Raw genomic sequence first — 24,293 nt, 5'->3', positions numbered from 1 at the left:
AATAAAATAGAATTTCTTAAAATAAACAGACACGACATACTAACTGCTATTTCAAATAGGCCTATGTCTTAGTTAAAAAGTTAAAAAAAAAAAATATATGTCCAAATAATGTTTTGGACAAATATAGACATAAATTTATACCTACCTAATTTACATTTTCCAGATTCACTCTTCGCCTAGTCCACTAGATGGAGACAGAGACTTGAAGACCTAAACTTTCTGAATGAGGACTTCCGTCACCTGAACGCCAGGCATTTCTACTTATTCAGATTCAGAATCAAAATAATGAATATACAATAACCTACCCTCAGATTTACCAGATGGGAATGAGATACATTTTCAGAACATAATTGGTCATTTATGGCAAGACTGTTTTAAACGTGTGGCTCGACCGCAAATCTCTATATACAGGCTGTTTATTGCTTAGTCATTCTTAATGTCTTCTTCATTGTCATGAGTGTTTAATCAGAAAAATAGCCCACACATATTGAAGCACAAGTGGAGGTTTATTGATTTAATCAACTGTACTTCCATTTGGTAAAAAATATTTGCCACTTTTTGGCATGTTTTGGAGTGTTCAAGAAAATACTTTTTATGTTCTCAAAAGCTCTTTGAGCATTGTGGTCACAGTAGGTAAGGTTAACATGCTTTAAGCTTTCTGTATCAAGATATCATCAGATTGACAACATACTCCAGAGGTAAGCTTCACTTGGGGAGTATCTTTGTTTGAATAGTACTATTCATAGTTATTGCTTGATTGAACATTGAACTCTGTTGTACTCCGAAAAGTATCACAATATGTAAAAGGTTTTGGCAAATCTTTGGAAGATGCTATGAATCAGAAAGTAACACAAAGACTTTATCTAATAACTTTAGTTTTGTAAACGCATTAAGGGAATGTGTGTGAGCTATAATCCTCCCTTCTCCTCTCACACTACACACCTTGGAGGAGAGGAAAAAGAAACCAGATTTAGTCTGGCTGGCCATCGTTCTCTCCCCCCTCCAGGGGACCTCCCGATGCCCAAGAGGACTGCTTAGTGGCTGGCCTTAGCTTTGTCGAAGAGGGGCTTCAGCTGTTCCTGGCTGGTCGCCTCCCTCTGCTGCATCAGGTCAGCATGACCCTTGGTGACCCCCCAGCTGTCTGGAGTAGCCATGGAGGGACACTTGGGGCGGCCGGACGCTGGCTTCAGCTTCTCCCAGTAGTCACGACGGGCCCTGGAGGGGGTGTGGAAGCGAGCACAACACGATAAGACGCCGAATATTTTCCAGGCGGTTGAGAAACAGCTGCGTTGCTCACCTGGTGGGTTGCAAGACTAGGAAATGTTGACCGATGTATAAGAGCCTAGGGGGGGGGACGGGCCTAGCTTACCTAGCTCGGACCCAGGGCTTGGTGTGCATCTCCAGGCCAGCGCCCCAGTTGCCGTGCTTCTCGGAGGCGGCTGGAAGGTAACCCCTCTCTGGCGCCAGCTCCTCAGCCACGGCTCGGATGTGGTAGGGCTCGAACCCGCAGCAGCCCCCAATGTAACGGATGCCAGTGTTGTAGGCCTCTCTGGCGTACATATGCATGTCCCAACGGGTCAGAATTCTGGGCTCCAGAGCTGACAGGGGAGAAGAACGTGCATGGTGAGTGTTTGTGTGACAGAATTCAAAAAGTTCAAGTCCCTCTTTGGTATAAATACCGCCCCACCGCGCCAACGAATTAGCTTGATTTTTGAATATTTTCTCATCTCATGAAGTGTGTGTATATGTGTGTATGAGATAGAGTGAGAGAGAGAGAGTGTCTGAATACAAACAGTACCAAAAGGGAACTCGGGCAGATTGATGAACCCCTGGCAGTTGCAGTCGGGGGTGTGGTAGGCCAGAGGCTGCACCATGTAGTGAGCCTTCAGCCCCGCCCGCTCCACTCCCTCCTTCATCATCCTCACAGTCTTCACACAGGTCATGGGGTCAAAGTGGCAGTTGACTCCTACAATCTGTGCTCCTGTAGACGGAAGAGATGCAACCGTTAAACATCCCAACAACAAAAAATGAAGACATTAAAGAAAGAAAAAGAAAAATATCATCCGCCAAAATACATTTTAAAAAACAATGTATTTTGTTTTTTTTGTTTTCTCTCCAGCTACTACTGGGAGTCTGGGAGTGCTCTGCGTACCTGCTCTGACCAGTCTAACGGCACAGTCTCCAGGGCTGACTCCATTAAGGTCGCCGTCAGGTCCGATGCACAGACTGGCAGCCACAGGCTTCCCAGATGTCTTCAGAACCTGGATGGCCCATTCTGCCTCCTCCACGTGCTCAAAGTACTAGAAACGCACACACACACACAGACCCACACACACACAGAGCACGTGGTCACTAAAGAAATTACCCCACAGGCGGACCACACTGTGTTGTGTGCATGCTTGACCGAGTTGTAACTTAAGGCCCTGATCACCTCTGCGACCATGAAGTCGACGTTCTTCTTGATGAACACGTCGATCTGCTTCTTGAAGATGGCCTTCACCTCCGTCTCACTCTTGCAGCTGAGGTATGAGGGCGTCTGGGAAACGCCCCCAGCAACCATGGCTTCGCCCTCATTAGCCACTTCCCTGGCTAGGTCACAAGCGGCCTCGTTGATCTGCTGTCCCTGGTGATAATAATAATAAATTGTATTTATATTGCACTCTATATTTAAGCAATCTCCAAGTGCTACAAAGCATATAGTATACAAATGAAAAATAATCAGATTTAATCATTAAAATACAATTAAAAAAAGATCAAGGTCAATAAATAATTCAAAGCAAAACCTATAAAACACATTTAGTGAACAGCTTTTTTTAAAAGATATGTTTTTAGGTTTCCTTTAAAAACATCTGTCATCTGAGGGGCCCTGAGATGGTCAGGGAGGGTGTTCAAAGGAATCGTTTATGCACTGTCATGCAGTATTATTGTAATGTTGATGTTTGTGCTTGGATTAAGGTTGCACTTTTGTGGATAAAAGCTTTCATTCCTTCAATTTTTTCAACAGCTTTTCTGAAGGACTATACTTACTGTAAAGCGTGGAGAATTGCCCCTGTTCTCGAGCTTATCATCGCTGGCATAGAAGGTAAATGTCTGCATGACATTTGAACCCGCCCTCAGGAATTCGCGGTGCAGCTGTCGCACTGTATGTAATGAAATTGACACACTTTGATAAATGTGGCTTGTGGTTGCATTTTTATTACTTCACAATTTACCTCACTCGTTGTGGAAAACAAGCTCGAACTTTTCTCGAGGCTTTAGTTGCAGAAATACCGGCTAACGGCTGCAAATTGACAGTGCGTCAGAAGTGATGAGATGCTGCACGCGCTTACCAGCCTCCGGGTTCTCGGCGGCGGCCTCCGGAGTCCAGGGTCCAGCCTTGACATAGCCCCTCTTCTCAAGAGCGAAAACAAAGCCTCCATCTCCAATGACAATCTCTCCTTCATCCAGACGCTCCAGAATGTTCTGCATAAAACGAGAAATGAATAGGCTATCAATATTGCCCGACAGATGTGCATGCACGGACAGCATGATTTGTCAGGCGTCACTTTTTGTCCCTTTTCAACGTGAAAATGCACGTGTTCACATTTGACATAATACTGCGACTATCCTAAATTTAGCAGAAGAAAACTTCACTTGAACAAAGCATGCAGATGCTATCATTTTGCAGGATCAGTTCGAGTCATCAAACTTTTATTTTGGCTCTCACCTTCTTTGCTCCCGCTGGTGCCATGGTGTACAGTTGCAGTGGTTGGTACTCGAGATGCTCCTCTTCTACACCAAGGCTGTCCTCTTGTGTTTGGAGAGGGTTTGATTTAGGGATCCGACCTGTTTTATAATCCGAAAGAGGGGTGTGTTACTCCTGATGTCACACCCTCCTGTCTCTGACCGTTTTTACTCACTCCATCTTATTGGCCTACGTGCAAAATCAAACTTGATGTTCTTTATTGTACATTGTACAGGAAATAAATGCACAGACCGTTGGCCAATGTCCAAGTTTTTTTCTGCGCTCTTTTTTTTAGATGCTCCATCATGATAGGCTACTTGCTCCATCTGAATGGGTAACGATTTGGCTTCATTTTATTTAAAGCAAAACTGTTTACTTTTGGCAAAGTATTGTAGGCCTACATAGTTTTCATGCATTAACTCATTATCAGTGACATTCTGCACCCTGGAAGAGAGAAATTGGTAAATAACAACACGGAGCACATGCAGAATAATACTTCAAACAAAGAGACGCCAAAGATACACATATTGCGAGAACCCAACTTTCTCCCAACCCTCCCACTGTGGATTTGTCATGGAGCTGTGACAGATTGGAGGGATGGTGGGATGTCATGCAACTGCATGTGTCCACGGGAAGCAGAGGGAGTGAGAAGGAACATTTTGTGCCTTACCAAAGATCCATCTGTGTACAATTTCACTCCCCAGCTCACACCCAGTTGTACTGTATTAAGAATGCAATATCCTCCCGAGACCCGGGGGAAAATATATTTGAATGTTTACATTAGGAAGCCCGGAATTTCCTCTCAATTGGACTAAATAAATTGCCTAAATGCCCAGGATGTCCTCTCAATTGGACAAAATAAATGGCTTAAATACAAAGTGCAGTATATGGTTGCAAAGTCCAAAAGCATTGTCTATTATACTGTACATAAATTAATAACTAGGTCTCAGCAGGACAATATATGAATGTCCAAACATTGTGTTAATCATGATCGCTTTACAAAAGTGTCTGTGCACAAAATAGTAAATAACATAAAATGTATAGGCTACTGTATGAATGTAAACAGTTATTCAACATCAGAAATATATACATTCAGAATTGCCACTGTTTATAAATAACCAGTTTTCATTACGTGTAATCAGTCTTGGTCATTATTACAGACACAATCACTCTTAACATCTCTACTCCGTCTGACATTTTGAAAGCTCTTAATAGCCACCTCTGTTTCTGCTGAATAAGACCAGTCCTATCCAGGTTAAACTGGAACTAAGCCCTAACTGACCAAGGACTACGAGATAAACCCTGCATAGGCTACATGTGATGTAGACAACAGCAGTGACTCATACAAATCAAGTGGATAAGCTACATGGCCTTATCGAAAAATTCATTTAGGAAAATCAAATATGCCTAATTATTTTATTAAGTCTGCTACTTCAGATATCTTAATGATATCAGTATCATTCCAAATACACACAAACGTTCGTTTGTCGGAGGTCTCATTTCTGGGTTAATGAATAATATCAACCTGCTTTAGCCCATGATGTTGACTTAACGGTGTTATGCAAGCGGTAGTCTACATGTAACGAATTCAATAGTAAGTTCATTTTCATCTTATAACCCAATTCAATGGGATCATAGTACTACATTTATTTCAGCATTTTCTTAAAAACATTTATGCCGTTTTTTTCCCGAAAATGATTTATAGGTGACATTTGGAGAAGCACGGTGTAAAGTAAATAACTTTCGTACGGGGAGGATCCAGCGAGAATCTGGGTACAGTTTCAGTGCGTTAAAATTGACTGGGTTCCTGCAGTGGGCGTTCTCTATAGGTGTGTTTATGCAAAATTGCGTAGGCCTATTTGAAAATAGACTAAACTAGATTATACGTTGCCGTGGGCTTAAGCGAGAGGTGGTCTAGGAATGCGCTAAAGTGGAATAACTAGTTGTTTGACTAGTTCGAAAATGTCGAGAATATTTTACGCTATTAAAACTCACTTGCGGAGAGATTTGGCAGCCTGTCGAGGAAGAGCGCGAGTGCATCTGAGGACCATATGCTGCTCTACACGGAGACGTGCAGAGGAAGGGTAAACACAAACTTTTCTGAGCAAAAATGGGTTCCCCGACATTACAACTAAGCCACTGTTTTGTCGTTATATCAATACAAACACGCTACTGGAGTCCTCACCAAACAGGCCAAAACGATTATAACTACGTTTACTACATTCACTGTTCTCAATCTAGCAATTGATAAATGACATTTGCATGTCAGCATGATTTACCCGCAGATCACGTGATCATTGTACTGTACTTCTCTGTGCTTCTACTTTAGTGTTCATATTAAGTGGCAAATAAACAACAGAATGCTTGTACATCATAAGCCTGTTGTTAGTTAATGTTCCATGAGGCAATATGATGTCATGAACGTGTTCATAGTCTGATTCATGCAGTCAATGCTTCTTAATGTTAACTTCGTCCACCCGAATCCCTGAACTTCAGCTAAAACAACAGATCAATCTGTTGATCAATGAATCAACACTTCTCTCCCACTACCCAGAGAGGGGAGCACAGTCCTGGGGAAGAGATGGAAGGACACAGCCGACACAGTCATCATTGGCGGAGGCTGTGTGGGAGTCAGTTTGGCCTACCACCTGGCCAAAGGTGGCATGAAGGACGTGGTCCTTCTGGAGAAGTCTGACCTGACAGCAGGGTCCACCTGGCACGCCGTAGGTTACCAAGCAACCAAGCACTCGCTGGACAGTATCTCTTGGGCATTACTTAAAAAAAAAAAAAATCCTGACGAAATAATGTCTGGCCACATGATAACAGACACAGAACCAAACTGTGGGGTTGTCCCTCAGGGGATAGGACAAGGGAGATCTTCTCCTACCCTTAGACAGAGACACGGGACTTAGTAGATCTGACTGAGGCTGCCTGTCATGTAACAGTAGCCGCCCAGAGTCGTCAGAGACAGCTGTCAAAGAACTGACTTGGTATCAATGTTGCAGCTGTGGACCTGACCTACTTGTTTTTGACCTGACCTGACCTCCCCTACCTCCCCTCCAGCTCACCTCTCAGAGCACCTTTTCCTGGTAGTAGTGCTAGCTGTATCTAGCACAGTCAACACATTCCTCCGATGCACACCAAAATGTCAGAGGTCAACAGGACTGAGTCGTATCCAACCGCCCTCACTGCAGTACTGTCTAGGTTTGAATCTAGGCACACTGACACAGGTGTTAAAAAGTTAGCTCTCTGACCTGGTTATAGAGTACCCTTGACATGAAGTCAATAATGTGTGTGGAGGACCATGTTACCCCTGAGATAAAAGTCAATGACCAATACTGTTATGTTATTATCATCTGTTATGAGAGACTGTTTTGTGTGAGCCAGATGGTGATATCTAGATTACTGCAACTTTGTGATGCAGGGAAGATGTTAATCTTGATGTGTATAACGACACTATCTGAAACCATTGGCTATTTTTGACATAAAACGAAATCACCCATTGCAACACCGTCTGTTTTCCAGGCTGGATTGACCACATACTACCACCCTGGGATCAATCTGAAGAAGGTTCATTACTACAGCATCAAGCTCTATGAGAGCCTGGAGGCTGAGACTGGACAGGTACGATGAACATCACCAGCATCATAACACACATATCATCATGTATTCTGTTCTGAGCTGATGGCAGCATGTCAAGTACCCTCGTAGTTCTGCATGGTGTGTGTGTGTGTGCGCGCGCGTGTGTGTACAGACAAGTACAACACATGTACACACACACTTGCCTTTTGGCTTCAAGGACGAATCTGGGAAACACGGCCCTTGTGTGTACACTCTGTAAAGCGTCTCTGAGTTCTTGGAAAAGTCAAATGTCTTATCACTGTTATAACGTCTGTCTCTGCACCCGTAGGCTGTGGGTTTCCACCAGCCAGGGAGCATTCGGATCGCCTCCACCCCAGTCAGGGTGGACGAGCTGAGGTACCAGATGAGCCGAGCACACTGGCACCCGACGCCCCAGTCCCTCATCGAGCCCGAAAGGATCAAGGAGCTCTTCCCTCTGCTCAACATGGACAAGGTCTGGACACACCCAGCACTGGAAGTCACTGAACTCTGTTCATGCCGTAAATGTTAAAGGTCCAAATTCGGTCCAGGAGTTCTTTGTTATTAGGGTGATGAAAAAAGCGAGTGACTTTTTTTGTTATCGCGCAGGGAAGATTGCTTGTGGGAATAAGCTTAAGTAATAGCTTAACGACTTGTCGGTTTTATCAACCGGGTAAATGGGGGTCAGATGGCTGAGCGGTTAGGGAATCGGGCTATTAATCAGAAGGTTGCTGGTTTGATTCCAGGCTGTGCCAAATGATGTTGTGTCCTTGGGCAAGGCACTTCACCCTACTTGCCTCGGGGGGGAATGTCCCTGTACTTACTGTAAGTCGCTCTGGATAAGAGCGTCTGCTAAATGACTAAATAAAGGGAGTTTGTTATTTCATTGACAAGGAGCAGATAAAAGGTCTAGAGTTCATTTCAAGTATGGTATTTGTGTTTGGAATCTGTTGCTGTCAACTCTCAATATGAAGTCCAAAGAGCTGTCACCATCAGTGAAGCAAGCCATCGTTAGGCTGAAAAATCAAAACAAACCTATCAGAGAGATAGCAAAAACATTAGGTGTGGCCAAATCAACTGTTTGGTACATTCTTAAAAAGAAAGAACGCACTGGTGAGCTCAGCAACACCAAAAGACCCGGAAGACCACGGAAAACAACTGTGGTGGATGACAGAAGAATTCTTTCCCTGGTGAAGAAAAACCCCTTCACAACAGTTGGCCAGATCAAGAACACTCTCCAGGAGGTAGGCGTATCTGTGTCAAAGTCAACAATTAAGAGAAGACTTCACCAGAGTAAATACAGAGGGTTCACCACAAGATGTAAACCATTGGTGAGTCTCAAAAACAGGAAGACCAGATTAGAGTTTGCCAAAAAACATCTAAAAGAGCCTGTACAGTTCTGGAACAACATCCTATGGACAGATGAGACCAAGATCAACTTGTACCAGAATGATGGGAAGAGAAGAGTATGGAGAAGGGAAGGAACTGCTCATGATCCAAAGCATACCACCTCATCAGTGAAGCATGGTGGAGGTAGTGTTATGGCGTGGGCATGTATGGCTGCCAATGGAACTGGTTCCCTTGTATTTATCGATGATGTGACTGCTGACAAAAGCAGTAGGATGAATTCTGAAGTGTTTCGGGCAATATTATCTGCTCAGATTCAGCCAAATGCTTCAGAACTCATAGGACGGCGCTTCACAGTGCAGATGGACAATGACCCGAAGCATACTGTGAAAGCAACCAAAGAGTTTTTTAAGGCAAAGAAGTGGAATGTTCTGCCATGGCCAAGTCAATCACCTGACCTAAATCCAATTGAGCATGCATTTCACTTGCTAAAGACAAAACTGAATGGAAAATGCCCCAAGAACAAGCAGGAACTGAAGACAGTTGCAGTAGAGGCCTGGCAGAGCATCACCAGGGACGAAACCCAGTGTCTAGTGATGTCTATGGGTTCCAGACTTCAGGCTGTCATTGACTGCAAAGGATTTGCAGTCAATGACAACCAAGTCAACCAAGTATTAAAAGTGACAATTAGATTTATGATTATGTTAGTTTGTCCAATTACTTTTGGTCCCTTAAAAAGGGGGGGGCCACATATAAAATGTGTTGTAATTCCTACACCGTTCACCTGATTTGGATGTAAATACCCTGAAATTAAAGCTGAAAGTCTGCACTTAAAGCACATCTTGATTGTTTCATTTCAAATCCATTGTGGTGGTATACAGAGCCAAAATGATGAAAATTGTGTCAATGTCCAAATATTTATGGACCTGACTGTAAATCCTCCTGACATTTTTTTGACAGTTTGTTTTCCTCCCAGGTGATAGGGGGTCTGTATAACCCGGGCGACGGCCACATCGACCCCTACTCCCTGACCATGGCGCTGGCCGCGGGGGCGCGGATGTACGGCGCCCAGATCTACAACCCGGCGCCGGTGTCCAGCCTCACGCCGACCTCCGACGGCAGGTGGGACGTCCAGACTCCTCACGGGACCATCCGCGCCAACCGCATCGTGAACGCCACAGGTCGGTGTATCAGGAGCCTGGAAAAACGTCAGCACTCTCACCCACTCGCGCTTCGTAGACCCTTTGACGCATGTGACAAGGGGCGTAGGTTTCAGTATACATGGAAACACTGAATACTTTCGAAATACTTTTGAACACTACTTGAATAATACTACTACTTTGGAATTTGAATATTTCCAAATACTTTTGAAAAATGCTAATCTGTGTACCTCCCCAACACTTTTAATGTACATAATTATATGTAAATTCAAGTTATTGAAACAATCTGTCCTACCCACATTTGAGAACAAACCTCTGCCTTAAACACATGTGCTCTCTTGCACAAGCAACACAAAAAAAAGTGTGTGAGAAAGAAACACAAGGTGCCACATTTTAGCAGATGATCTTGGAGGATTACGCCCCTCTCTACAAATGTTGATCTAATCACAGATTCTGGTGGAAATTGTACAGAAATCACATTGAGAAACATTTTGTCTGTCGACCAAAAATGCTGGCCCAATAACTAAAGCTCAAGTTACAGTTTTTTTTACAATTGGGTCTGGGAAGGTCCCAGTTTCAGTGTAAGTCAGATAGTTTGCTGTCTTATCAAGGAGGAACCTCTACCCTCTAATTCTTCCTCACTTCACCATTTTGCAACATTTCCTGTCGCCCTACACGACAGCGGGAATGCTGTTATTTGTTACCGAGGCTTTGTGCGGTCAAGGTCACTGCTGATGAAACTGTTTAAGAGGGCGTCTTGTGTCTGTCTCAGGCCTGTCTGAGCAGGCTTGTTGTGGGTATGTCATCTATTAGGGACCTTTGGCCGAACAGGACAGTGTTGGAGCAGGTTTACGTATTCTGAACCGGGTCATACCAGTTCTGTGAGGATTTTGTTGGCAAACACAACTGCATTTTCACTTCTGTGCCTGTTGATCTAGCAAAGTTCAGGAATTCACCCCCCCCCCCCCCCATTCTTTCTTTTAGGCCCTCAGAGTTTAATATGCAGTGAAATCTTCCTGTAGCAGTTGATTTTAGTATAGATAACACTTTGACTTTCCACATCCCATTCTAGGACTGGAGGGGTCGGTCAAAGAGGACCCCTGCCAAAGAAGGCTGAATGTTACATTTTTATTAAAACAGTTTTAAGGAGTCATAACCGGATGGCCAACCTGCAATGTGAGGGTGATGAACAAACAAAAAGGCATCACACAAATATTATTAGCCAACTTGGCAACGAAGTAGGACTAAAACAATTTTAGCACACCCATGAAAACTGTACTGTCCCTTAATGTAGTATGTAGGGGACTGTCTCTACTATCATACTCACTTGCATAACTGACCCATTTTGCAGCTGGCTGCTCAGCCTCTCTCTCTGTGTTTTATGAGTTCCTGAGGGACTTCAAGCTGTACATTTGCTCTGGCCTTGCTAAAGTCATTAATATTGTGGGCCTGTTCTGGCCTCTTGCCCTCAGTTTGCCCATCAGCCAATCCAAACAGGCCAACGGTTCAGATTTTATCCAATCACAAGTAGGCAGCTTGAGCACACCTCTTCTACAGACTTTTAAGGTTTTTTTTTTTCTTTCTGGAGGAAATACTTTGAGGCAGGCTTATGGTTTCCTCTACTGTTCTCTGCAAACTGTGATGTGTACTCCAACTTCATGAATTTGCTGTTGAGGTGCTCTCTGTATTAAAAACACTCTCCATTCTTCCACACTGAGAGTGGTTCAAAAGCTGTCCGAAACATTAGACAAAAAAATATTTAGCATCCATGCTAGCAGAAGAAGAGATTGATCGTTAGCAGGTGCTGAAAGCCTCGCATCTTATTGAGGATTTGTAGAGCTTGGCCCTGCTTCTGCAGTGGTATTTCCTTCAGATGAGACAGGATGCCACGGTGAAGTCATTGCTATGCTGGAGTCTCTAGAGTTTCAGGCAATGCATTGCATGAGGCACACAGCATGGGGAAAGAATACAGCCTTTGCTACGTAGTCTGTATGTTTTTTGGAAGAAAAGAGAAAGTTGCAGAGAAACATAGAGTCATGGCTAGATTCAGTTACATTGTCAGGGTACATTGCAAGAACAGGTTAACCCTTGTGCTGCCTTCGGGTCACATGACCCAAAGGTTCATAACGAACCATCATTGTGTTTACCCAGTTTTACCCAATACAAAAACTAATAAAAATAATTTTCTTTTAACCTTTGCAATGTGGGGGGTCTGAGACAGCCCAACGGTTAAAAGAAAATGCTTCACTTTGTTTTTGTATGAGGTAAATTTGTCGCAATACGACGGTGGGTCACACGGCTGATGGGTCAGAATGACCCGAAGATAACACAAGGGTTAAGTTACACAACCACACTGCCTCACTGTTGTGGAATGACAGTTTGACTCTGTTTTGAACAGCAAAATGCTGTAGGTTGAATTCTGTATGCATTGTCATTGGTTGTGCATCGAGGTATGATTTTGTTTGCGTGCGTCTGTGTGTTTGAGTTTGTGTGTAGACTGTGTGGTTGTGTGCAAGTGTGTGTTTCTGTTGGTTCTGTGCCTTACGAATTCACAGTTTTATGTAAGTTGATTTGGTGGTGGAGGAAGAGTTATAATAGACTGTTATTAGACAGACATGTTTTATTAAAATGTAATACAAAATAACAGTACCTTTCTCTCACATGGACACATTGTCATGGTCACAGTGTCTGGGAATTCAGTTGTTTTTTTGTTTTTTGTTTTTTTGAGTCTTGTGGTCACACTCACAGTAACTCTGCCTCCCCTTTCGCACCTCTTGTTCTAAAACTGCTGTCTCTCTTAGATTGTGGTTGGAATTCCATTTTGAGAGCATTGTTTGCATGTGTGGGAATGTTCTCAAATAGGATAACAATGATGAGACTGAGAAATGAAGATGGAACCAGACAAGCAAGCACGCTAAGAGCATAAAAGCAGGATCTGGAATCTCTTGACTGTTGAAATAGGTCTGCCTGCCTCACACCCACAGTTGACGATGCTTATGTCATCAAACCACCGCTAGTTCCGGTTGGTATCAGTTATTTATGTCATGCTCCATCCGGATAATACAAAATAACAAAAAAACAAATGATTGTGCATATCCATGAAGACCAGCCTCTTCTTCCTCTCCCTCTTAGGCCTCTAGTTTGGACAACCAAACCCCTGATCTACCCTTTTTTTAATAAGTTGGTGGGTTGCTGAGAATGTGTGTATGTGCATATGTGTGCCTGTGTGTGACTTACACGGCAGAAATAACTCCCATGTGAAAGCAGATCCTGAGGTTCATTCCTGAGAGACACCAATCTCCCTCTCTGTCCCTCCCTTCACTCCCACATTCAACCCAGTCCTGCTTTCCCTTCCTTCCCTTGTCCCTTCCTCTCTTCCTTCCCTCGTCTCCTCCTTCCTTCCTTCCCTCGTCCCCTCCTCTTTTCCTCCCCTCCTACTCATATGTCTCTTCCTTTCATATTTTTCTCCTCTTTTCGGTCTTTTTCTCAAGTCTGGCGTCCCCTTCATTGCTTGTCTACTTTCATCTCTCTTTATTGCTCCCACTTCCATAGTTTCCTCCTTAAACTGTTCCTCTTTCCTTTCTCAAGTCATCTTGAGTTTCTCTTAAGTGTTCAAAACACGACAGCTAGCCCTTGAACCCTGTTTTGGGCACCTCGACCAACCAGATTCCAGTATGAGTTCTCAGAATTGGTGTCTGAGTCGTCATCATGTTTCAGTCCGTTTCACCAGTATGACCTGTGAAGACGCAGAAGAGCATATCTCTTGAACCTTCGCAGGTCACGGAGGATCTCTTGAAACACAGGAGAAAGCAAGTCGGTCTCTTTCAATTTCTACGTGCTAATTTTCTACCTCGAGAGCTGCATTAGAAGGCCATCTCACTAAAAGTGACCCCCCAAAAATATGACAAAATAGACAAAGCAGTGTTTCACACAGAGAGCAAAAACACATTGGCCTTCAGAGAGTACCTACCTCCTCGTGTTATCTCTGAACACATGCGAGCTGGAGAGAGGGAGGAGGGGGTTTGTAAAGGAGGGCACGGTCCGCTTCAAATGGAGCTTCATTTGAGCTGGATGACAGAGCCCATTCATGGGTGGCTATTCCTGACCGAGCCAGTGAATCAACCTTGTGTGCCTTTGGGCTCTGGTAAACATGTGCCGCTTAACCACCTTCTCCGGCCCAGACTGTGGCCTCGAGGTCAGGGCCACCTTTACCCACAAGCCTCAGGGGACTGCACAGAGAACATGGAACATGGAACCCGAACACAACGTGTAAGAAACCATGTTTGTCAACCAAAATACACCCGTCTCTCCTGCGTAGCGTGTAGCGTTGCCGCTGGTGGGAATGCTAAGCACACATTAGGAGAAGGTTTCAGAGCTGAAGTACACAAGATCTACACAGGAGAGAACAGCCCCATGGTCTAACTGTAAACAGAGAGTTTTCCATAATGTTTGAAGGTAATTACTGAAGGTTTGTAACCTTCATTAATTGCCTTGCCTGGGTACTTTAGAGGGGTGTAACCTAGAGAATGAAAACAAGAACAGGGTTTCTTGTTGAAACCAATCCAATGCTGTGTACAGTTGTCGAGGGTCAACTGTCAAAAGACCCGTTTGGAACTTTGGCAGTAAGTAGTTGTCAATAGAAGTCGACAACTGGGTCTGCATGTGGCCTTTTTCCAACTGGTTGTGACAGGCTGTGACCAGTCACTGTGTGGACAGAAAGCTTTGGTGATAGCGGGCTCTCTTCCAGAGAGGGTCCGAACACACCTCTCTGACATAAAAAAAAGGCTTATTTTTCACCCCAAAGGCATTTGACGGTCGTGTCTTTTTAGAGGATATTTGGCTTCATGGTGAGCGGTTAAAGAATACAAAATCTAGCTAGTGAGTGTTTATGTTTGCGGTGGTTCTTGTTCCAAACTCAGCCCAGACGGGCCTGGGCTGCTCGATAATGAGTTGTTGAAAGGACACAAGGTTGGGCCAGGTTCTGTGTGTGAGTTACCCAACTCCATCATTTTTACATTTTTAGTCATTTATCAGACGCTCTTATCCAGAGCGACTTACAGTAAGTACAGGGACTTACTGTAAGTCCCTGTACTTAGCCACCTGACTCCCATCACCCTTAGCTGGGTGATGGGAGTCTAAACCTAAGTCAATCAGATCATCTGGCGAGCGGGTTCCATATGTGGAGCTCATCTGCTGACTGGATGGTTCTGTCAAGATGCTCCGAGAGAGCCAAACACGGATGACAGAACGAGTGTGACTTCACGTTCATCGGGCAAAGTGAATCAGAGGTGAAATGCAGAGACTGCGCTATAGAATCGTGGGTCCAAAGTGATTCGACGCTTTACCCTGTTACTTTTAATCTGAATGCTATTGCTGGGCCATACAGATGTACTGTACTCTGTACATAGTGTTCTCTAAAGTAGGGAGACTCACCAGCTTGAGGCAGACGGTCATTTTCCTGCATTGGCAACTGAATGAATACAGTCAAACATCTGCTTGGTACATTCTTGCATAGACACAACCTCTCAGACAGATTTTCTTAATCCTATAGATCCTGATTATGCACGTGCTAAGAGGAGTGAATTGGTAGAGTGTGTGTGTGTGTTTTTTAAATTGTGAAAGACTCTGTTGTTGTCCGTGTTATCCTGTCCTTGTGGTGGAGACTGAAATAGTGCACTAATTGCTGTGTACTGCATATATACCTAGCATCTTACCACAATGCTCTCTCTATATACCTCTATTTCTCTCTTTTTTCTTTTCTCCCTCTCTCTCTCTCTCTCTCTCTCTCTCACTATAATGCGCTAAAAACCTTGCATATAATTAAGCAGTGTTATCTTATTGGCCGACAGGTTTCTGGGCCCGGGAGGTTGGCCAGCTGATTGGTTTCGACCACCCCACCATCCCCGTCCATCACCAGTACGTGGTGACGGCGACGGTGCCCGAGGTGAAGGCCCTGAAGACAGAGCTTCCAGTGATCAGGGACCTGGAGGGCTCGTACTACCTGCGGCAGGAGAGGGACGGCCTGCTGTTTGGGCCCTACGAGAGGGAGGAGAAGATGGTGCTGCAGGACTCCTGGGTCACGGACGGAGTTCCTCCAGGTCTGGATCACTCGGTCTACCTGGCCATCGCTTCGTCTACGCGGCGGAAAAAGTCCCCTATTGGATTTAAACGGCCAAAATATTAGTTATGAGCTTGGCTATGCTTAACCCTTGTGCTGCCTTGGTGTCACAACGACCCATCGTTGTGCTGCGACAACTTTACCTCATACAAAAACAAATAAAAAGCATTTTCTTTTAACCTTCGCGCCGTTGGGGGTGTGAGACAGCCCAACGGTTAAAAGAAAATGATTTTTATTTGTTTTTGTATGAGGTAAAGTTGTCACAACACGTGGGGGGGTCACAATGACTGAAAGGTCACAATGACCCGAAGATAACACAAGGGTTAAAAGATGTATATCGGTTTGTTAGTGCAGTAAGACAGTTTCACTCGATGAGATTTCTTAAAATAATGTGTTGTTTACTCTAATTAAGTCACTAGATAAGACATTTATACAAACAAGTCCAGATAGATTAAAACAAGATTATAACACTCAGTTAGAGGGAGAGTTTTTGCAGTGTGACATTACACTCTCTTTTTTCAATGTGTACGTCTGTCTCTCTGTCTTACTCATCGCTGCATGCATCTGCCTCTGTGTGTGTGTGTGTGGTGTGTGTGTTTGTGTGGTGTGTGTGTGTGTGTGTTCCAGGTTTCGGCAAGGAGCTGTTTGAGTCGGATCTGGACAGAATCATGGACCACGTGGAGATGGCCATGGAGATGGTTCCTGTGCTGAAGGAAGCTGACATCATCAACATCGTGTCTGGGCCAATCACGTACACCCCTGATCTGCTGCCCATGGTGGGGCCACACCAGGGAGCACGCAACTACTGGACCGCCATCGGCTTCGGGTGCGTAGCAGAGAGCGTGTCAGTGTGCGAGCATGGAAGCGTGTGAAGGCCAGTCCACTGCCCAACAAACAGCCATCACTCGTTTGGGTGTGTTGGTTTGGTGTGATGTGGCATTTGTTGAGGCAGTGTGAAAATGACAGTTATCTTTCCGAACATTCTAAACCCAACAGCCAACAGGAGAACGTTTGGTGTTTGTTGGACATTATCGGGGCACTGTGAACTGTGTGGGTGTCTTGACATTGCTCTCCTTCTGGATGATGTGAGTTGGGAGTTGCTTCACTTTGTTTTTCGTTTTTGTTGTCCCTGATATTCCAGGTATGGAGTCATCCACGCTGGGGGCATTGGCAAGTTCCTGAGTGACTGGATCCGTACTGGAGAGCCGCCCTACGACCTCATCGAATGTGACCCCAACCGCTACGGGAAGTGGACCACTGTACCTTACATGTGTGCCAAGGCCAGGGAGTCCTATGGCTTCAACAACGTAGGTGAGTGGATGGGTAGGCCGCTACAGCCACGTACCGTACAGCCAAATGTAGGAACAGCCACGGTCTGATTGCTTCCGTATCGTCAACATTCCCTTACGTTGTTTTCTCTCACTCCCTTCCCTCTCATCTCTCTCGCCCCACAATCCCTCTCTCTCTTTCTCTCTGCTACTCTTTCTCTACCTTGCTCTCTGTCTCTTGCCCCCCTCTCTCTCCAACCCATCCTCTCACTCTCTCTCGATCTCTCTTTCCCCCCTCCTCCCCCCGCTCTCTCTCCAACCCTTCCCCTCCCGCTCTCTCTCTTCGCCCCCTCTTTCTCTCTCCAACCCTTCCCCTCCCGCTCTCTCCCTCGCCCCCCTCTCTCTCTCCAACCCATCCTCCCCCTCTTCCACCAGTCGGCTACCCTAAGGAGGAGAGGTTTGCTGGGCGGCCCACCAGCAGGACCAGTGGGGTGTATGAGCTGATGAAGGGAAAGGCCTCCATGGGCTTCCACGCTGGCTGGGAGCAGCCTCACTGGTTTTACAAACCTGGAGATGACACCGGATACAAGTAGAACACCCGCAGCTAGCCTTCCAGCATGTAGCATCTCCTAGCTCATAGCGTCTCTTAGCATGTAGTATCTCCTAGCTCATAGCATATCTTAGCATGTAGTATTTACTAGCTCATAGCATATCTTAGCATGTAGCATCTCCTAGCTCATAGCGTCTCTTAGCATGTAGTATCTCCTAGTTCATAGCGTATCTTAGCATGCAGCATCTCCTAGCTCCTAGCGTCTCTTAGCATGTAGTATCTCCTAGTTCATAGCATATCTTAGCATGCAGCATCTCCTAGCTCATAGCATATCTTAGCATGTAGCATCTTCTGGCTAATAGCATCAATCTAGCATGTAGCACTTCCTACCACGTAGCATCTCCTGGCATTTACACTGTAATAATCTCCAACACACTGAATCGAGGAAGACATTCTGTGTTTTGTATGGCAGCCAAATACCATGAACAATCCCTTCTGGGAGGAACATGCAGTATCAATGATATTCTGTCTGCCGTGCCAGCTAGCATTAGGAGTGGAGAGACTAGCCGTTGAGACGCGTTTGGATTATCCCAGGCTGGTGGTTGTTAGAGACGGTAGGGAAAGTGTGAAATGTGTGCGTAAGCAAGCCTACTGGTGTGTGAAATTTACCTCAATACGTGAGGCGCTGCAATCGCATCGCACCCACCTGACCAGGGTGCCGGTGAGGGGGGTTCCTGGCTGGCAGGGCGGCATACTGTAGTTCAGCTAGAGTTCAGCGAAACAGAATAGCGTGACTTCAGAACATAGAACATTCAGAGCTGCAGCTGGCCAAGTCACTGTCTCCTTTGTGTGTGGGTCCTGTGTCCATTTCCAATTTCCATATCCTGTTTTTACATGTGAAGACACCAGAGAATTATCACACATGTCTAGCACATACACGCAGATGCAACCCCCTTCCCACACACACACACACACACACACACACACACACAAACACGCACATAGACTGTGGATAAAACGTCCTGCAGATAGTAGCATTGTGGTCATGTGGTTTCATCCTGCACTTCTGTTCCTGCACGTGTTCTAACGTTCGAGAACTCTGTGTTCTTTCTCTTTTGGATGGAGGGAAGGCCACATTTCCCCTTGCTCAGGAGCATGCGCGCGCACACACACACTCGCGCACTCCGTCCGAGTTAATACCTCTGCCAGCCCCAAGACGATGAGCTCACAGCTGGTTATTTACGTGTTGCCTTGAGCAGACACAAAAGAACCATTTACAGAAAATGATTCGTCCCCCAAAGCCAAGATCCAGGGAGCATGACTGTACCATCCTGTCCTCGTCACGACGGACCGATGGCAGTCCTCAGCATGGGACCGTTTGACGCCACCATGAAGTGTTTGGACAATAAACTCAGGGTTAAGATGCAGTTGGCCAACCACCAAGTAATGACTTGGCTTTTGGCTGTGGGATTTAAGTACTTTGGTTTCACCGGTTTCATTAATTGGTGTGTGGAAATGCAATTTTCCGAATGTAAAGCTGTTAACGGCTCTGTACAGAGGCATACATTATGAGGCTCTGGTTATGTAACTGTTCCATCCATTTTGTTCCCATTCATTTGTCATGGGAGGTTTTATATATCATGTAGTTACAAGCCTGGGCAAAAAGATTCAAAGACAGAATCCTTAACTTGATTCTGTCATGTTTTTTGTCGCTTTTGATTTTTTTTTTCATTAATATAACAGTAAAATTGAGTGAGATTATTATCATATTCAATCATATCATATCATATTTATGATATTCAACTCAGGAACAGAACGTGAATAACCACCTCATCTTCTGCTTGGTCCTAGGCCCAGTTTTAGACGCACCAACTGGTTCTGCCCTGTAGGAAGGGAGTGTAAGCTGGTGATGGAGAAGGTGGGAGTCATCGACTTGACGCCGTTCGGCAAGTTCATTGTGAAGGGCAAGGACTCACACAAGCTCCTAGACCGCCTCTTTGCCAACACCATGCCCAAGGTACTGCCGACCCCTCACTTAGACCCCTCACTTAGACCCCTCACTTAGACCCCTCACTTAGACCCCTCACTGCAGACCCCTCACTTAGACCCCTCACTTAGACCCCTCACTTAGACCCCTCACTTAGACCCCTCACTTAGACCCCTCACTGCAGACCCCTCACTTAGACCCCTCACTTAGACCCCTCACTTAGACCCCTCACTTAGACCCCTCACTTAGACCCCTCACTGCAGACCCCTCACTTAGACCCCTCACTTAGACCCCTCACTTAGACCCCTCACTTAGACCCCTCACTTAGACCCCTCACTGCAGACCCCTCACTTAGACCCCTCACTTAGACCCCTCACTTAGACCCCTCACTTAGACCCCTCACTTAGACCCCTCACTGCAGAACCCTCACTTAGACCCCTCACTGCAGACCCCTCACTTAGACCCCTCACTTAGACCCCTCACTTAGACCCCTCACTTAGACCCCTCACTTGGACCCCTCACTAACACCAACTGTAGCTTCGGAGTACCCATGTACCTATGCACTGTTACTAGACCAACATTTCACTTCCTCCCTCTCATGCCTCCCCCCCACTCTCCTTTGTCCCCTGTGCGGTGGTGTGTGGTCAGGTGGGCCTGACTAACATCAGTCACATGCTGACCCCCACGGGTAGGGTCTACGCTGAGGTCACCATCACCCAGCTGGCACCTGGGGAATACTTCCTCATCACTGGGTCAGGCTCGGAGCTGCACGACCTCCGGTAAACACACACACACACACACATGCATATACACACACATACATACATACATACATACACACACATACAAATACACACAAATACACACATACATACACACTCACTTACATACATACACACACATACAAATACACACATACACACACACACACACGAGGGAATGAGGGAAACACCCATGTAAAGGCATGGATAAGCAGTTAATACATACATTCAAATGATTTACTGATAAACCCACACACCAATGGGTTACATGACCCCACCCAGGCCCCCACACCCAGACCCCCCAGGTGTACAGTAGTCCCATGCTGTCCCATACACTGTAATACAATTCTGACAGTCAGCCAATACTGACACAATACAGGTTTATATTCCAGAAACCCAACCCCTTTCTGCAGCTGGGAAAGTTACAGCCTCTCTGTCTGCTCCTGTAGGGAAGCAGCACGGTAAAAACGTCTAATTCCTCCTCTGCACCCAACTCTTTTTCAGACCGTCTGAGACACTGCTTTCCAATGTCATGTATCGCCCTCTAGTGGCAGCGAAAAGCAGCTGCAAGGTAGAGGGTTGCAAAATGTGAAGCCCACTCTCGCCTGGCCACCTGTCAAATCCCATCATGCCTGCAGGGATGCCTAGAGTCTGTGTCACTCTCCTACCTGGAAATCCCACCTAGATGAGTTTGATTTCATGGAGTGAATGTAGGAGAGAGGGACAGAGAGAGAGAGAGAGAGAGAGAGAGAGAGAGAGAGAGAGAGAGAGAGAGAGAGAGAGAGAGAGAGAGAGAGAGTGATAGAAAGAGACATAGAGAGAGAGAGAGAGAGAGAGAGAGAGAGAGAGAGAGAGAGAGAGAGAGAGAGAGAGAGAGAGAGAGAGAGAGAGAGAGAGGAGGAGAAAGGATGTAGGAGAGAGATGAAAGAGAGAGGACGAGGCAGAGAGAGAGAGAGGATTAAGGAGAGAAGACAGAGAGAGGAGACAGGATATAGGAGAGAGAGAGGACGAGGGACAAGAGAGAGAAGTGCAGTGGAGGGGGACGAGCAGAGATGCGTTTGTGACAGTCCTGTCCGTGGCGATCACACCTGATCCGTCTGTGCAGGTGGATAGAGCGAGAGGCAGCAGATGGCGTCTATGACGTGGACATCAGTAACGTGACCGAGGACATGGGGGTGCTGGGTGTCGCTGGGCCAAACTCCCGGAAGGTTCTACAGAAGCTCACGGAGGAGGACCTTAGTGATGCAGGATTCAAGTTCCTCCACTGCAAACCCATCCAGCTGGCTGGTGTTCCTCTACGAGCCATCAGGATCTCCTACACAGGTACTGTTAAACCAGACAAACAGGTACTGTTAACACAGACATACACAGGTACTGTTAAACCAGACAAACAGGTACTGTTAACACAGACACACACAGGTACTGTTAAACCAGACACAGACACTCACCAAGACAGGTACTGTTAACACATATACATAGGCACTGTTAACACAGACCCACACAGAATTTGTTTTCATGCATGTTAGCTACTCTACACACACAAATAACACACATTCATTGAGACACAAATCCACAAAACTGGCTGACATTGTGTGTGTGTGTGTGTGTAGGGGAGCTGGGCTGGGAGCTGTACATCGACCAGAAGAACATGGCAGCTGTGTACGAGGCCATCATGGCTGCCGGACAGGAGGAGGGCATCGATAACTTTGGCACCTACGCCATGTCCTCACTCAGGCTGGAGAAGGGCTTCAGAGGCTGGGGAGCTGAGGTACACACACACACACACACACGCAAACACACACTGAAACACACACACTCTGAAACAGAAACAGACACACTCTCACACACACACACTGAAACAGAAACACACACACAAGCACACACAAACACACACACACACACTCTGAAACAGAAACACACACACACACACACACTGAAACAGAAACACACACACAAGCACACCCAAACACACACACTCTGAAACAGAAACACACACACTCTCACACACACACACTGAAACAGAAACACACACACAAGCACACAGACTCACACACACACACACACTGGACCTTAAACTGACATGGGAGTCAGGTGGCTGAGCGGTTAGGGAATCGGGCTAGTACTCTGAAGGTTGCCAGGTCGATTTCCGTCCGTGCCAAATGACATTGTGTCCTTGGGCAAGGCACTTCCCCCTACTTGTCTCGGGGGGAATGTCCCTGTACTTACTGTAAGTCGCTCTGGAAAAGAGCGTCTGCTAAAGGACTAAATGTAAATGTTTATCTCATCTTAGATGAACTGTGATACCAATCCGCTGGAGGCTGGCTTGGACTATTTCATCAAGTTGAACAAGGTACCCACTGATCTGTGTCACTGCCCAACTGCCTAAGGGATGAATAAACTGAACTGAACTGATACTGGCATGTTGAGACAAAGGTATGGGTCATCCTCTCTGTCGCCAAAATGACATGTTGTGGTCACGCCCCCCCCCCCCCAGCCTGCAGACTTCATAGGCAAGGCAGCCCTGCAGGAAGTCAAGGCCAAGGGCCTGAGGAGGAAGCTGTCATACATCTCCATGGATACGGATGATGTCGACCCCGAGGGCAACGAGACCATCTGGCTCAATGGAAAGGTGAGAACTGAGACTTCCAGGTGGTGTAAAGGTTGTTGCTCTCGGGTGAAAGTGTTGTGGGGGAGGGTGAGTGATTTAGATGGCTCTCTAACATGTCTGATGTACGCATACCCGTCATGTCTGATTGCTTTTGCGTGTGTGGGTGTGAATGTGCGTCTGTGTGCGCATCTGTGTGTGTGTGTGTGTGTGCCAGGTGGTGGGCAACACAACGTCCGGGGCCTACAGCTACACCTCCCAGCAGAGCCTGGCGTTCGCCTACCTGCCTGTGGAGCTGTGCTCCGTGGGTCAGAAGGTGGAGGTGGAGCTGATGGGCAGGAAGTACCCAGCCATGGTGATCCAGGAGCCCCTGGTCCTCACAGAACCCACCAGGACTCGTCTGCTGAAGAAGGCCAAGGGCAGGGCGTGAGTCTGGGCACAGCCACCCAGAACCAGCCTGCCGACTGCAGGGTCTGCTAGACCGACTTCCAGAAGAACCAGCCATCACCTCCTCACTGCGGACTGGAAGCCTTGTGAACGATCGTTTAAGAAAACAAACACGAAAGGGAAATTTGATTTGACGTCCCACAATAGAACTATGGTGCACTAACGCTGCCTGCTCTGAGGGAGTAGTGGACTGTATTGTTGAAAAAGGGTGTCATTTTTGGACTGTGAAACGTACTTTTTTCCTGTCACCAGGTTTAGAGGAAGTTGCTTTAGCAAGCCTAAGTTTGTGTAAAGTTGCTTTTTTAAATTCATGCTATAATGAGCTGTGTGTAGACTGTAATCCAACCAACACTCAATATGTACCTAAGAAAACTAGTAAGTAATAAGTATTAATCTTATCTTCTGTGAAAGTTTTAAAGAAATGTTCAATTCAATGTCGATTATTGAAAATAAAACACAATAAATGCTTTTTAAATTGCTACATATAGAGAAATTATCTGCAATAATAATTTGCATAATTTTACTCGTAAATTTGCTGTTTTATGCATTGGTTTTGCAATTTTGTCTAAGAAATAAACAATGAAAATAGTGACTACCGGTACGGTATTCCGGGAACAATTAAGATCAATATATTTGTGTAAATATTTAAATATTTTACACTCATTTTTGTAAATGTATGTACATTTGAAACTTTGTTTAATTAAAGGCAATGCTATTTGTTTATGT

At 45.7% G+C, this 24,293-nt stretch overlaps 2 protein-coding genes across 2 annotated transcripts; one reads left to right on the top strand and one right to left on the bottom strand.

Annotated features, from left to right (window-relative positions):
• Nucleotides 1-487: 487 nt before the first annotated feature.
• Nucleotides 488-3,864, bottom strand: bhmt (betaine-homocysteine methyltransferase). Its single transcript, XM_062484306.1, has 8 exons — nt 3,707-3,864; nt 3,330-3,462; nt 3,028-3,140; nt 2,432-2,623; nt 2,153-2,300; nt 1,799-1,981; nt 1,370-1,598; nt 488-1,215 (listed from the first exon to the last, which is right to left on the bottom strand). Exons 1-8 carry the CDS (start codon nt 3,728-3,730, stop codon nt 1,035-1,037), a joined length of 1,203 nt encoding a protein of 400 aa, XP_062340290.1. The 5' UTR covers nt 3,731-3,864; the 3' UTR covers nt 488-1,034.
• A 1,642-nt stretch (nt 3,865-5,506) lies between these two features.
• dmgdh (dimethylglycine dehydrogenase) lies at nt 5,507-24,286 on the top strand. Its single transcript, XM_062484280.1, has 16 exons — nt 5,507-5,808; nt 6,279-6,447; nt 7,250-7,348; nt 7,635-7,799; nt 9,648-9,852; nt 15,681-15,929; nt 16,577-16,775; nt 17,091-17,260; nt 17,653-17,806; nt 19,619-19,784; nt 20,403-20,533; nt 21,621-21,838; nt 22,126-22,283; nt 22,806-22,865; nt 23,010-23,144; nt 23,338-24,286. The coding sequence occupies exons 1-16, from the start codon at nt 5,687-5,689 to the stop codon at nt 23,548-23,550; spliced, it is 2,613 nt and encodes an 870-aa protein (XP_062340264.1). The 5' UTR covers nt 5,507-5,686; the 3' UTR covers nt 23,551-24,286.
• The last annotated feature ends 7 nt before the right edge of the window (nt 24,287-24,293 follow it).

Source organism: Osmerus eperlanus, chromosome 18, assembly GCF_963692335.1.
Source record: "Osmerus eperlanus chromosome 18, fOsmEpe2.1, whole genome shotgun sequence".
Classification (NCBI taxonomy): Eukaryota; Metazoa; Chordata; class Actinopteri; order Osmeriformes; family Osmeridae; genus Osmerus; species Osmerus eperlanus.
This window is presented reverse-complemented; position numbering and strand designations above follow the sequence as displayed.